The 15,240-nt window shown below is 41.2% G+C and overlaps 2 protein-coding genes across 3 annotated transcripts in view; one reads left to right on the top strand and one right to left on the bottom strand.

The window, feature by feature from the left end:
• Positions 1–1,784: 1,784 nt before the first annotated feature.
• On the bottom strand, positions 1,785–6,129 carry vkorc1 (vitamin K epoxide reductase complex, subunit 1). The gene is made up of 3 exons (XM_083557217.1): positions 5,852–6,129; positions 4,187–4,296; positions 1,785–2,092 (listed from the first exon to the last, which is right to left on the bottom strand). The coding sequence occupies exons 1-3, from the start codon at positions 6,040–6,042 to the stop codon at positions 1,878–1,880; spliced, it is 516 nt and encodes a 171-aa protein (XP_083413343.1). The 5' UTR covers positions 6,043–6,129; the 3' UTR covers positions 1,785–1,877.
• A 958-nt stretch (positions 6,130–7,087) lies between these two features.
• mapk7 (mitogen-activated protein kinase 7) overlaps positions 7,088–15,240 on the top strand; it is a 9,388-nt gene continuing 1,235 nt past the window's right edge. The window contains exons 1-6 of one of the 2 annotated variants that reach the window (XM_083557078.1): positions 7,088–7,205; positions 9,246–9,529; positions 10,500–10,665; positions 10,752–12,196; positions 13,400–14,607; positions 14,718–14,845. In XM_083557078.1, coding sequence (XP_083413204.1) covers positions 9,253–9,529; positions 10,500–10,665; positions 10,752–12,196; positions 13,400–14,607; positions 14,718–14,845 — 3,224 coding nt within the window. In that variant the 5' untranslated portion in view covers positions 7,088–7,205; positions 9,246–9,252. Of the gene's footprint in view, positions 7,213–9,245; positions 9,530–10,499; positions 10,666–10,751; positions 12,197–13,399; positions 14,608–14,717; positions 14,846–15,240 lie in introns of both variants that reach the window. The other variant, XM_083557077.1, reaches the window with a different exon arrangement.

The following is a 15,240-nucleotide window of genomic DNA, read 5'->3' as shown; positions in this document are numbered from 1 at the left end:
TTTTGAGCAGCTGATGAATGAGGAAAATCAGAGAGAGAGAAGGTTGGAGGATGTGAAGTTGGAGTTGGTGAAGCAGGATGTAGATAGGATTAGTAAGGAGGAAGTGAGAGCAGCGATTAGGAGGATGAAGAATGGAAAGTCGGTTGGACCAGATGACATACTGGTAGAAGCGTGGAGATGTTTAGGAGAGATGGCAGTGGAGTTTTTAACCAGATTGTTTAACAGGATTCTGGAAGGGGAGAGGATGCCTGAGGAATGGAGAAGAAGTGTGCTGGTACCGATCTTTAAACATAAGGGAGATGTGCAGACCTGCAGTAACTACAGGGGAATAAAGTTTATCAGTCACACCATGAAGTTATGGGAAAGAGTAGTGGAAGCCAGGCTGAGAGAAGAGGTGACCATCTGTGAGCAACAGTATGGTTTCATGCCGAGGAAGAGCACCACAGATGCCTTATTTGCTTTGAGGATGTTGATGGGGAAGTATAGAGAAGGACAGAAGGAGCTGCATTGTGTATTTGTGGATTTAGAGAAAGCATACGACAGGGTGCCGAGAGAGGAGTTGTGGTATTGTATGAGGAAGTCAGGTGTGTCAGAGAAGTATGTGAGGGTGGTGCAGGACATGTATGAGGACAGTGTGACGGCAGTGAAGTGTGCAGTAGGTACGACAGACTGGTTCAGGGTGAAGGTTGGACTGCATCAAGGATCGGCCCTGAGCCCTTTCCTGTTTGCAGTGGTGATGGACAGGTTGACGGACGAGGTCAGACAGGAGTCTCCCTGGACTATGATGTTTGCAGATGATATTGTGATTTGTGGTGAGAGTAGAGAGCAGGTTGAGAAGAGCCTGGAGAGGTGGAGATATGCGCTTGAGAGAAGGGGAATGAAAGTCAGTAGGAGTAAGACAGAGTACATGTGTGTGAATGAGAGGGAGGGCAGTGGAGTGATGCGGTTGCAGGGAGAAGAGGTGGAGAAGGTGGAGGAGTTCAGGTACCTGGGGGTCAACAGTGCAAAGTAATGGAGAGTGTGTTAGAGAAGTAAAGAAAAGAGTGCAGGCAGGGTGGAGTGGGTGGAGAAGAGTGACAGGAGTGATTTGTGATAGTAGGGTATCTGCAAGAATGAAAGGGAAAGTGTATAGGACTGTGGTGAGACCTGCGATGTTGTATGGATTAGAGACAGTGGCATTGAGTAAAAGACAGGAGGTGGAGCTGGAGGTAGCAGAGCTGAAGATGTTAAGGTTTTCGTTGGGAGTGACGAGGATGGACAAGATTAGAAATGAGTTTATTAGAGGGACAGCACATGTAGGATGTTTTGGTGACAAGGTGAGGGAGGCGAGATTGAGATGGTTTGGACATGTGCAGAGAAGGGACATGAATTATATTGGTAGAAAAATGCTGAAGATGGAGCCACCAGGTAGGAGGAAAAGAGGAAGACCAAGGAGGAGGTTCATGGATGTGGTCAGGGAAGACATGCAGGTAGTTGGTGTGAAAGAGGCAGATGTAGAGGACAGGGTGGTATGGAGACGGATGATCCGCTGTGGCGACCCCTAATGGGAGCAGCCGAAAGATAAAGAAGAAGAAGAAGAAGATATATATATATACTGTGCAGCTTTTATCTATACATAATAATAATAATTATAATAATAATCTTTTAAATGCTCTATATTTAAAGGTACGGTCACTGCATGTCTACATACTATATAATAAGAACTATAAAAATGACACACACACACACACACACACACACACACACACACACACACACACACACACACACACAAAACAAAACAACTCTTATGCATTTTATTTGGATTCATCATAAGACACCTGCAATTGAAACATCACTCCCACACACATACACACACACACACACTGGAAGAGATCTCATCTCGTCTTCTTCTTCTGTTTTCCACTAAGACCTGTCCTTCTCTTCAGGTTGATGTACAGGAGAGCGAAGTTGATGATGTACGTTGACACACACACCATGCAGAAATCCCCCAGCACCAGCACTAGAATAGCAGCTAGATAGAGCGAACCAGCCACCGACAACCAGGATGCCATGACCAAGAAATGTGCTGCTGTAACAGACACCATTTGGCCTGTAAAAGTGAAGAACAATGGTTTGTTAAAGCATTTGATAATATATTGTGTAGGGTTACTGAATGCTGAAAGCTTCTAACAGCAAAGCTCTGAAGATACTCTTGATCGCTGTGTTTAATCACTGATCATCGCTGTCCTTGACCGATTTTCTTGCTTTATTTGAGCTAAGTGAGTCTGTGGCAGAGGGGGAGTGGTGGCTCCAGCAGTTAGGCGCTGGGTTGCCGATCAGAAGGTCTGGGTTTCAAGCCCCGGTATCGCCGGGCTGCCACTCTTGGGCCCTTGAGCAAGGCCCTTAACCCTCTATGCTCCGGGGGTCCCTTACGAGGGAAATATCAAGGTCCGTGACGTCGGAGTGACGTGGGGCCACCTTCCCGTGGGCTCACCACCTGCAGGAGGGAACGTAAGGGATGGTGCTGTGAGGATTGGGCAGCAGTCGAAGGCGGGGTCCTGCTTAGACTGCTGCCCCCGCGACCCGGATTATGGATAAGCGGGAGAAAATGAATGAATGAATGAATGAATGAGTCTGTGGCATAAATTGCACTTGCAATTAGCTACCGCAAGGCACTGCTGGACAGTAAGGAAGTAAATGTAATTTGTTACTGTATTTAAGTAGCTTCTTTGCATATCTGTACTTTACTGAAGTATTTCCATTTGGGGACTTTGACCACTAAATTTTAAAGTCAAATATCTTACTTTTTACTCAAATACATTTTCCTAAGATTTTTATTTATGAGTCAATAAAAACGTAACTGGTCAATCACACAACAAGCCAACAATCAGGATCGATCGCGTGCTCTGTTTTGAACTGGTTTTGATTGGCGTTTGGTGGTATCTCTAAAGCAAAAACATACAGTACAGTTTAGCATCAGTTCAACAGCAAGCAGAACTTTTTTAGAGGAAATAAATTAAATAAATAAAAGAGGGTCCCTGGTGGTCTAGTGGTTAGGATGCGCTGCTCCTCACTGCTGCGGCCCGGGTTCGATCCCCGGTCAGGAGCCAACCCCAGCCACTCTTAGTGCTGGTCCCAAGCCCGAATAAATGGGGAGGGTTGCGTGAGGAAGTGCATCCAGCGTAAAAACATGTGCCAAATCAAACATGTGGAGGATCCGCTGTGGCGACCCCTAACTGGAGAAGCTGAAAGAAATTAAATAAATAAAACTCCTGATTCTATACTGACACATGATCTTATTTACGTGATTTTTTTAAAGTAGTTTTTGGCTCATGATCGATGTAATAGATATCAATCAGTGTTTGACTCATCAATATTATTCTATTAATAGATCGGTGTGTTAAAAGTGACATTAGAGACTTTTCACATAAACTGAGTTGTTTAGGCAAAAAGTCCCTGTTTGACAAAAAATGATAATAGGTACATTAAAGCCATAATAAAAATCATAGTGCTTTGGATACTTAAGTACATATGAAGTCAAATACTTTTGTACTTTTACTTAAGTGAATGTTTCAAGGAAGTATTTTACTTTTACTGGAGGAATATTTTACCAAGTGCAAGGTTTGTGTATTTTGTCTATACAGGAGTACCCATGACTATGCAAAACACCCTGATTTGAAAATGTTGTCAATTTATATTACACAATGTGATGGAAAAATTTGAAAGCTATTCATCATCACAAAATCTGGTACACAAGAAATTACAAGGAAAACAAATACCTTGCAAACGGGTGTAAATGATTACCACATATCAATGATCACTCATTTGGATCACATGACTGCTTTGGTTGCTGTGAAAAAGCTTATGTTCAAAACTACTGAAATAACACGCCTTTTACTGAACGAGACTCAGATCTGAATCTGAACATGAGCAGTAATTATTCTGTTTCAGTACATACTGATGTTAGTTTGTGACTGATATGATCGTACCAAGACTTTCATGAACAAAATGAACAATGTCAGACATTTAGTTCAGATAGGAGACTTGAGGACAGGAGAAGAAGAGGGCAGAGCATCTTTGTAGCCCTTTGGAGAAGTTTTATATGTGCATGTAGCATAATTGGGTTATGCTACATATTGTAGCATACAGCACAGTAATGCTGTACAATAAAAAAGCTCTGCTGCATGTTAACACAAAAACCCACCAAGGCCCAGCTGCAGAGTGTAAAACAAGATTCCCAATATGCTGTTTGGTTGGTTCAGGAGGCTGTCCTTTTCCGCAAACAACTGGACGAGTCCGAATCCACGTCCCCACCTGACAAGAACATACACAGGTTAGGCTTTCAGTGTTGGAGTGATGGAAACAGTAGTAGTGAGTGTGTGTATATATTCACAGTAATGTGGCTTTTTACATTTGGCTGTAGCTCGGCTACTTTATCTCATTAGATGCTCCATGTGAAAATATTGATGTTGATCTGCTATGAACTGACGTTAGCTTTAATAGAAACCAGATCAAAAGTACAATCAGATTATTGCGTTATCAGAACAACACTGGTTATCCTCAGCAGCGGTCTTGCTAGTGTGGAATGCTGATTATATCAGGCCTATAATATTGTAATAATATAATGATAAATAAAAGAAAACATGGCAGTATTGTTGCTACACTAAACCACTGTCCTTCACTCAGTATGCCTGTCCTTCATTCAGTATGGGGGTCCTTCACTCAGTATGGGGTTCCTTCACTCAGTATGGGGTTCCTTCACTCAGTATGCCTGTCCTTCATTTAGTATGGGTGTCCTTCATTCAGTATAGGGTTCCTTCACTCAGTATGCCTGTCCTTCATTCAGTATGGGGTTCCCTTACTCAGTATGCCTGTCCTTCACCCAGTATGCCTGTCCTTCATTCAGTATGGGGGTCCTTCATTCAGTATGGGTGTCCTTCATTCAGTATGGGGGTCCTTCATTCAGTATGCCTGTCCTTCACCCAGTATGCCTGTCCTTCATTTAGTATGGGGTTCCTTCATTCAGTATGGGGCTCCTTCACTCAGTATGCCTGTCCTTCACCCAGTATGCCTGTCCTTCATTCAGTATGGGGGTCCTTCACTCAGTATGGGGGTCCTTCATTCGGTATACCTGCCCTATATTCAGTATAGGGGTCCTTCATTCAGTATGCCTGTCCTTCACTCAGCATGGGTGTCCTTTACTCAGTATGGGTGTTCCCCACTCAGTATGGGTGTTCTTCACTTAGCATGGGTGGTAATTGTATTTCATGACAGAAGATGATGGTTGAACCATACATTTTAAATGTGTAGAACTGAGAGAAGCTGTATGCATTACGTTAAATTTCAACTAATCTTTTTTGTAAATGGAATCTAAAGATCTGAGTAACTAGGACGAATTGAAATGACTATCAGTAACAAATAATAAATAAATATTTTCTTCGCTATGTCACTACTTCATTTTATCTGGAATAAATAAAACGAATAGTGATCTACTACCTTAGGCTGTGATAAACCTAGATTTGATTTTCTATCGTTTTATTCTGAATGTCTGCAGAAAATCTTCCTCGATTTATTTATTCGTTTTATTTTCTGCAAACGATTCTGACGTTGCAACAGACATGCAAATGAGCCCGTGACGTCAGATAGCCAGCACTCACGAGAGTTGCAGAAGTTTCTCCTGAAAAAAAAACCTGCGTGGAAGTGTTGAGACGTGGCACATGAAGCGGTGTGTGTGTGTGCGTGTGTGTGTGCGTGTGTGTGTGCGTGTGCGTGTGCGTGTGTTCTGCTTCTCTTAGATTTCTGGAAATGTGTTATTTATTTATTATTGTAAAATAATTACATTTTAATTTGAATCGAATTAATTATTTACCTGGAGGTGAAAACCTTGGAGCAGCTGACGGATTCCGCGAGGTCGCACATTGCCCGGTAATTCGGGTCGTTCTCCTTAGACAGTTCCACATGAAGCGCATAAACCGACAGGATTAACCCTAAAGCACAAAGCATGACTCGAGCCCACCTTTCCCATGTAGGGACCCTGTTAGAAGACTTGCTGGAGGACATGATAAGACACAACCTCTTATTTCGTACCGTGAATTCTCTCGGAAATATTTCAGCTGGAGAAACTTCTTATGACGTGGGAAAAAATCTGAACCTCGCTCTGTGATTGGCTGTGTGGCGGGGCAACCTGGCAATCTGATTGGTCGATTGGATAGGCTGTAATTTATAAGAATTTAAATCCCGTTATTTGGATATTTCTAGACAATAATTTCTATAAATGCTGAAATTTGATGTGTTCATTTATATATACTTTCTTAGTTGCTAAAGGACGCGACAGTCAATCCTCTTTATATGTATTATATTGTATTTATTACATTATATTATATTATATTACATTATATATATATATACATTATAATATAATCTAATATAATATAATATAATTAATATTATATTATATTATATTATATTATAATATTATATTATATTATATTATATTATATTACATTATATTATATTATATTATAATAATATAGTTAATAATATTATATTAGTTATGTTATATTATAACATAATTAATATAATATAATTAATATATACACACCGTTAATGTAATTTATTACTTTATATTATATTATATTAACTATATTATTATATTATATGTATATATATGTAGGACTTCACTGAAGTTCTGGGGGTGAAATACACCTTATAATGCTTATAATGCTTAGAGCTTATATCATGCAATACTGCAGTGTGTGTGTGTGTGTGTGTGTGTGTGTGTGTGTGTGTGTGTGTGTGTGTGTGTGTGTGTGATCCCTGTGTTATGTTTACACTGCACTATCAGAAGACAAGTGGGAGGGGCTAGGCAGTGTAAACAGTGAACAAGCGCAGATGTGTACAAAAATGTACAAAAATAAATAATATAAAAATGAATAATATAAAGGTTTAAATCCTTCAAAGCTTTCGGTTGCGACTCATTTCAGCTCGGCACCGCCCAAACAATGGTTCTATTCAATAGCTGAAATATCCCGCCTCTTTAACGATATCTTAAATACTACTGGATGTTCCGGGCGCATCTCACACCTTATTGGACAATCTCGCTGTCACTCAGAAACAACACGGAAGATTAGAAGGAAGTGAGAGAAGGTTTGCGCCAGCCAGCCGACGCAGGCATGCTTTGACAGAAACGTCCTCAGGATCACCGTTATCCTGATCATTCCAAGGTAAAATGTATGTATATATATTAATAATTATATGTGGTTGGTTTTTTTTTAAGTACAAATCCGTATATTATAACCCGGATTAATTATACAGAGGGACAACACGCCCCTGTGTCTTCGGTCTGGCTTATATTATGGATCCCATAGGACCACTTTCTGTTTTAAAATCATTTTATATGATTTGACGTTATATTAAAATAATAATTTTTACAAGATCTTACGTTTAAACATGAGATAATGTAGAGAGTGAGTCTTGAAAAAATAATAATAAAAAAATCACCCTCTTAATTTGACTTGAGTATGAATTTTTTAGGGATAGAAGGAAATGGTAATGTGTGAGAGAGAGAGAGAGAGAGAGAGAGAGAGAGAGAGAGAGAGAGACACTCTGGGTTAATGATCAGAATGTTAAGGGTTCCAACCACAGTATCACCAAGCTGCCACTGTTGGACCCTTGAGCAAGGCCCTTAACCCTCTGTGATCCAGGTGTGCTGTATCAGTATAAATATTTATATAATGCTGTATATTCCTAACATCATTGGGATTTGCAAAGAAAATACTTCACATGTACATTTGACAAGTAAGAACACACCAATCAGCCATAATATTATGACATTATAACATAATTAGTGGCAAAGTGAACACTGATTCTCTCTTCATCATGGCACCTGTTAGTGGGTGGGATATATTATGCAGCAAGTGAACGTTTTTTCCTCAAAGTTGATGTGTCAGAAGTAGGAAAATGGGCTATGAATTTAAGAGAGTTTGACAAATTGTGATTTTTAGATGACTGGGTCAGAGTATTTCCAAAACTGCAGGTCTTGTGTGGTGTTCCTGTTCTGCAGTGGTCAATATCTAAAAAAAGTGCTCCAAGGAAGGAACAGTGGTGAACTGGTGACGGGTCATGGGTGCACATGGACAAGACTCATTGATGAATGTGGGGAGCAAAGGCTGGCCCGTGTGGTCCAATCCAACAGACGAACTCTAGCTGAATTTGCTGAAAATGTTAATGCTGTTAATCTGCAATTGATCAGGAATGTTTTGGCAGCAAAAGGGGGACCAACACAATATTAAGGTGGTCTTAATGTTATACCTGATTCCTTAGTAGACAAATTCTCATTCTCAAGGTTCACTAAGTCACTGAACCAGTTTTGTATGAGGGAGGGAGGGAGGGAGGGAGGGAGGGAGGGAGAGAGAGAGAGAGAGAGAGAGAGAGAGAGAGAGAGAGAGAGAGAGAGAGAGAGAGAGTGTGAGTGTACTTTTTTAATCCCAAAAGGAAATTATAAGGTTCCAGTTTGCAGACAAAATACAAAGCACAATGTCTAGAAGAATATTCAAGGTTCAATTTAAATTCAAATTTGGGTTCACAATGAGAAAGAGGGTCAAATTACTATTTAGAAAAAAAAGGAGTGCAGTCATGTAAAGAACTTGTTAGGGGCAAGCCAGAAAGGGTTTAGGGCCATGCTCAGGGGCCCAACAGAGGCAGGTTGGCACTGCTGGGTTTTGAACCAACAACCAAAACCTTAACTACAGAGCTACCACGTCCCTCATCAAAGTGTATTAACATGGTAAAAAAAAAGTTGCAAAATAACAATATAAATGTATAAGCAGTTGTGGGGTAAGGTCATGGGGCCCAGGGGTGGCAGTTTGACAGGGCAGCATGGTGGGGCTGGGATTTGAACTCAAGACCTTCTGATCTAAAGTCCAAAACAACTACGCTACCACTCCTCCTATGTACATGATGATTGTATATACAGGTGGGAACTTGAGGAACTGGACACTATCAGGTTGTATTATTGCTGAATAAGAATCTACAGTCTACAGTTAATCTACAGTCTCTTTGCTTGTCTATTAAGGTGCATTGATGGAATCTTAACACATTGTTAGTCTAATTGAACAATCCAGTGTCACACAGATGTCCAAAATCTATGTCCAAGCAGCATCTATAGCTGTGGTTATATTGTGTATATATCGTGCTCTATTGTGTATGATACTGACTTGGTGTAAATGACCTGTCCACGTGCTACCTTCCTTTGTGGGTTAAAGGCCCAGGATGTCTGGCGTTGAAGTTGAGAAATCGAAAGACTCCGTAGCCGACGGTACGAGGGCGAGTAACATCGACAAGAATCAACAGGGGGAGCATCACTCGCAACCTGTCAGCAATGTGTCGACTAATGCGGATGCGAACACTGTGGCTGCGAAGAACCTGGCACTACTTAAAGCCCATTCCTTAGATGTAAAGTTTGAGGTCGGTGAAGAGTACGACATCATCGAGACCATCGGCACGGGGGCTTATGGTGTCGTTTCATCTGCCAGGAGGCGGGACAACGGTAGGACTCCTGAAATGTTTTTGACGTAAACGCGCTTACCTACAAAAAACTGGTATCTGTATTTATAAAGGTTTTTGTTTGGGATATGGAAACACCATGTATTAAATCTAACCTTACCCGGGTCAGAGATGAATGCATGGCCTTTTAGGGGTTTAACGGTACACAAAATTCACTTTTCAGTTCAGTTGTGGTACAGTTATAGGGAATAATTGCAAAGTAAGAAATTGTGTATCTAGGGTTAGGGTTTTATTGTACAATTTATTATTTTTAACATTTGTTAACATCAACAGTTTATATTTTTTTAAAAATTTAAAATAAAATTCCTGCTTTGGTAAATAATATATAAAATAATATTTAAGACCTTTTTATAAATAAAATATATACAAATAAAATTTAATAAATCAAATTAATGCGATATCTTTTTATTATATTGATTACATTGAGTAATTGTTTAAATTGGCACAAGTTAAATGGATTAAATAAATGAAAAAATTTTATTAAATAGTTTACATTTGTCTGACCCAATTTGGATAATACAGATGTCTGTATGTGTGTTTTACATTTAAATATTAAATTTTCTAAAGATATGTTCTACTTAACCGTTCTACCTATTTTAGCATACTTGTGACACTATTAAACTCACAGTTGAGTTTAATAATAATAATAAAAAAAACAGTGACACTGCGCTCAATGTGTAAGGTGGAGACTGAATAAACTTGAGATCCACCAATTAATACGTTTGTAAGGGAACTCGGATTTTATTTATGTTCCGAATGTAAAAAGGATTGCATTCGGTGCTCCGAACTGAAAGCCCTGGAGTGAAAACGATTGGTATGAATATGTGTACTGTTACACTTCTACCTTAATTTTTTTATTTTTTAAAGATTGTGATATTTAGCTAAAACATTTTACTTTCAGACACTTCTTTGTCTTTCTTTTGTATTTCTTACATTGAACTGTTGCAATACAGGACAACAGGTGGCAATAAAGAAGATCCCGAATGCTTTCGAAGTTGTGACAAACGCCAAAAGGACACTTCGAGAGCTCAAGATTTTGAAACACTTTAAACACGACAACATCATTGCAATTAAGGACATACTACAGCCAGCTGTGCCCACTTCGGCCTTCAAATCCGTGTACGTGCAAACGGTGTCAGAAAATTGTACATGTTTTTCGAATGTTTCTGCCTTCCGTTTTTTTAATGATTTTCTACTTTTTGTAGGTATGTAGTCCTCGACCTGATGGAGAGTGACCTTCATCAGATTATCCACTCAAAACAACCTCTGACCTCCGAACACACGCGGTACTTTCTGTACCAGCTGTTGCGTGGTCTGAAATATATCCACTCGGCTAACGTGATTCACCGCGACCTCAAGCCGTCTAACTTGCTGGTAAACGAGAACTGCGAGCTGAAGATCGGAGACTTTGGTATGGCCCGGGGTTTGAGTGCGGCCCATGCCGAGGAGTTGCGTTCATTTATGACCGAATACGTGGCCACACGTTGGTATCGTGCCCCTGAGCTCATGCTCTCACTTCACCACTACAGCCTTGCCATCGACCTCTGGTCAGTGGGCTGTATATTTGCCGAGATGCTTGGGAGGAAGCAGCTCTTCCCGGGCAAGCACTATGTGCACCAGCTGCAGCTTATTCTCTCTGTTTTGGGTACACCTCCCGAGAGTGTGGTCGGTGCTATTGGGGCTGAAAGGGTGCGCTCTTACGTCCAAAGCTTGCCCTCAAGGGCACCCGTGCCCCTTGCCAAACTGTACCCACAGGCAGAACCTGTTGCACTAGACCTTCTGGGTGCAATGCTCCGCTTTGACCCTCACGAAAGGATTAGTGTCTGCCAGGCACTTGAGCACCCTTATCTTGCCAAGTACCATGACCCGGACGATGAGCCCGTGTGCGTGCCTGCCTTCGACTTCGAGTTTGACCGGCAACCAATGGGGCGAGAGCAGATTAAGGAGGCCATACTTGCTGAAATTCAGGACTTCCACCAGAGGAAACAAGGGTGCAGGAAGATCCAGTTTAAACCACTTCAGAGATTGAGACAAGTGGCAAGTAATCATGCCTACCAAATGTTACCAAGTACTCAACACCAGCCGAACGTGACACACCCTCAGCAGCAAAAAGCAGGGCAGAATCTGGACATGGCACAGAGCTCAGTCTCCATGGCTCCTTCATTAAATAAGCAAGCTCCTCCACCTGATTTTACCCATCTTGCCAATTATTTGACACCATTTACAAGGAGCTGTCAGGATGTTGACATGCCCAGTGCAAATTCAGATGGACAACCAGAGACTATAGACCTTACCACTCCCACCTCCAGCCAAGGCACACCACCTTGTGAACCAACTGGAGACTGTCCAAAAAGGGAGGACCTTGCTCCTGCTTGTCAAACTCATGCTGGACAGACAATTCAGAGCCAGGTGCTCCATCAGCCACCAGCATCAACAGCCCTTCCTTCCAGTCTTGCAAAATCCGGGGTCTCTCTTTCGCTATCTCAGACCCAAGCTCAGTCTCTGTCTCAGTCACTCTCTCGTTCACTTGCGAAAGGGGGCAAAGGAATGCCTGGAGAAACCACGAGAAAGGAAGGAGCCATTTCAGATGATACCAAAGCAGCACTCAAAGCAGCTTTGCTCAAATCAGCGCTAAGACAAAAGGCACGAGGTATGCGCATTTTTGTGTGTGTGTGCTAGCCTTAGTTTATTTTTTCGTCTTCAGAGAGTTCTTTATCCGGATAAGTGGTTCCAGAATATGGAACTCTAAGCGGGCACACTGGGTGGGCACCATGGACATAGGACTAATCTGAATTGTCAGTCTGCATGTTTTTGTGTGGAAACCAGAGAAAACAGATTGGAATCTTAAATTAACATTTAAAGTAGTGGGCAGATGCCCTTGTTTCTTAGCAACTTACATTTATTTCAGCGTAGTTAACGGTGACCGAAGAGTTCAAAACAAATTAACAAATCTGAAAACATGTTAACAGATCTAAAAAAAAACAACAACACATTAACAAATTAGAAAACACATTAACAAATCCAACAACAAATAAACAAATCTGAAAAAAAAGAACAAATTAACAAATCCAACAACAAATGAACAAATCCCAAAAGAAAAAAAAGAACAAATGAACAAATCCAAAATTAATAAACAAATCAGAAAACAAATTACATTAAGAAATCCGAAACCACATTAACAAATCTGAAAACACAATGACAATTCAGACAAAGCGGAAAAGGTGGGTATAGTTTGTGAATAAAATACTTACTGCTCATTGGACGAGACATATATATATATATATATATATATATATATATATATATATATATATATATATATATATATATATATATATATATATATATAGAGGAAGTAGGAAATTGTGTATCGTATCTATGTATCCTCTACATCTGTATGTGCTAATTTTCTGCTGCCACAGCCTGTATACCTCACATATATCTTGAATGACCGTTGTCGTGTCCAATGAAGGTAAGAATTCTATTCTCAAACTATACCTACTAGTCCTGTTTGTCAGAGTTGTCGTTGTGTTTTTGGAGTCAATTTGTTTTCCCTTCCCGGCCACCGTATTATTGACTCCAGGAGTGGCAGCTGGACAGGGCTGGGATTTAAACTCACATCTTAGCCATCGAGATATCACTGCAAGCCTGAGCTCAGAATCAAACTGTTATTCCAGTGTGCTGCCTTTGTAAACTCAACATTATCATAGCTTTTCTAACATATGCAAATATTGTTTGGTTTAACTCTTCCCCTCATGCCACTGAGAGAACAGAAATACACTTTACCGTCATTATAGAAAAAATAGATCTCTAAAATACTTAATTTTTATTATCGTATTTCTCTGATATCCAGATGGGAGTGCTGCGTCCCTGGGTATAATCCTGGCCAGCGGGACTGGGAGTTCTTCTTCCTTGGTGCCGTCCTCTGGTCCAGAACACAAGAGACCCATTACAGCCCAAGAGAGGCAGCGGGAGAGGGAGGAGAAACGAAAGAAACGTCAGGAACGGGCAATGGAGCGAAAGAAAAAGCTTCGAGAAAAGGAGAAAAAGGAAGGCAAATCAGGCGAGTCCTTGGGTGGCGTCATGCTGAGTGACAACGACAAGAAGCTTCTGGAACGGTGGGGACGAATGATGGACAAGTCACAGGTCGTCGACAATAACCCTACTAACCCCAGTAATTCGGGTTCTTGCCGAATACAGGCTGCCATGGGGAAAGGCCCGATAAAGATGCCATCTGATACTGTGGAATCAGTGCCTGACAAAAGTGAGTTACAGAGGTTCAAACCACCCCAAATAGTGCCACAGGTTAGCCAGTGTGTGGCATCTGGAATGTTTCATCCACCTGCCATGTTTAGTTCCTTGCCCATACCCTTAGGCTCCACTCAAAACGGGGACATTGGGATGGTGACCGTTACTGGAGGTGTAGGAGGTGGGACTTTAGCCTTAGTTGGAGGTGGAACTCTTGGTGTTGTTGCAACCCCATGTACCGTTGCCAAAAGTGACTCCTTAAAGCCCCAACCTCCAGTTTCCTTCCAGGGCTGTGGAACAGTTATACCTACAGTAGGGAGCTGGACAGGGAACCAGACCAGTGGAGAAACAGCAAAGCAGCAGCAGCAAGCACAAATCCCACATCAGTCTCAGCAGATTCAGCTGTCTCCTCCACAGCTGAGCCATGTCGGCTTACCCCAGCAGTCAGTTCTACTCTCTCAAACCAAGCCTCTTCCCCACCCCCACCAAACTCAGACTCTTCCTAGCATTGATATGCCCATCACTAACCCTCCGGTCAAACTCTTCCCATCAGACTCCTTCAGCAAAAAACCTTTAGCACTGACTCAGAACGGGATGACAAGAGGCGGAATTCAGGACACCAGTACGTCTCTTGCTCACCAGGACTCTGTAGGTGCTTCTGAGCCTCTTGAGAAATTTGGCAAGCAACCAAATGGTACTTCTCATGAAACATCTGGATCATCAGCCCAACCTTGCCTCACAGAGACAGGGCTACCAGGCAGCTGCAGAGCCCCAGACATCCATACAGTCACACTACAGCTATCTAAGTCACAGGTAAACAACCTAAACAGGACGGTTTAAACGGTTTCCTTAGATTCTGCTTCAGTTTGTAAGACCTTCTTGAGGCGTTTTTGTTCATTTTGCTCATTTATTTTTGTTGCCAGGTTGACGATATTTTGCCCCCAGTTTTTTCGGTGACCCCCAAGGGTAGTGGGGCTGGATATGGTGTCGGCTTTGATCTAGACGATCTCCTTACTCAGTCGCTCTCAGATCTCCAGCACTCGGAATTCAGGTCAGTCAAGCCGCATTTAAAACGCAGATGTACAACCCTAATTCCCCTGTGTAAAATGTCAATAAAAACAATGCAAAGATTTGCAAATGAAATTAACCCATATTTTATTCACAGTAAAACATATCATTTATGGGGGAAAAAATTGAAATTTGATGCCTGCACCAAGTTTTATAGTTGTGATTGAGCGATGTTTACCACTGTGTATGCAGGATTTCCACTTTAAACAAATTCACTCATGCTGGGTTGTTTCTTTCTGTGGGGAAAAAAAAAAGCGTTTGAGCATGAAAGGTGAAGTGATTTGTGTAAATGAACATTTGGATTGTATTTTGCAGATGTGAAGAAAAAAATCTAGATAAAAGTGTATTTTATTTTATACACTGTGTGTTTGTTCGTTT

The sequence above is a fragment of the Silurus aristotelis genome (assembly GCF_946808225.1).
Source record: "Silurus aristotelis genome assembly, chromosome: 12".
Lineage (NCBI taxonomy): Eukaryota > Metazoa > Chordata > Actinopteri > Siluriformes > Siluridae > Silurus > Silurus aristotelis.
The sequence above is the reverse complement of the archived record's forward strand: the minus strand, read 5'-3'. Positions and strand labels throughout refer to the sequence as shown.

Coding starts and splice junctions, on each gene's coding strand:
- vkorc1 (XM_083557217.1), bottom strand. CDS start 6,042: ATGTCCTCCAGCAAGTCTTCTAACAGGGTCCCTACATGGGAAAGGTGG. Junction 4,297..5,851: donor TCCAAGGTTTTCACCTCCAG/GTAAATAATTAA, acceptor TGTTCTTGTCAG/GTGGGGACGTGGATTCGGAC. Junction 2,093..4,186: donor CACTCTGCAGCTGGGCCTTG/GTGGGTTTTTGT, acceptor TCACTTTTACAG/GCCAAATGGTGTCTGTTACA.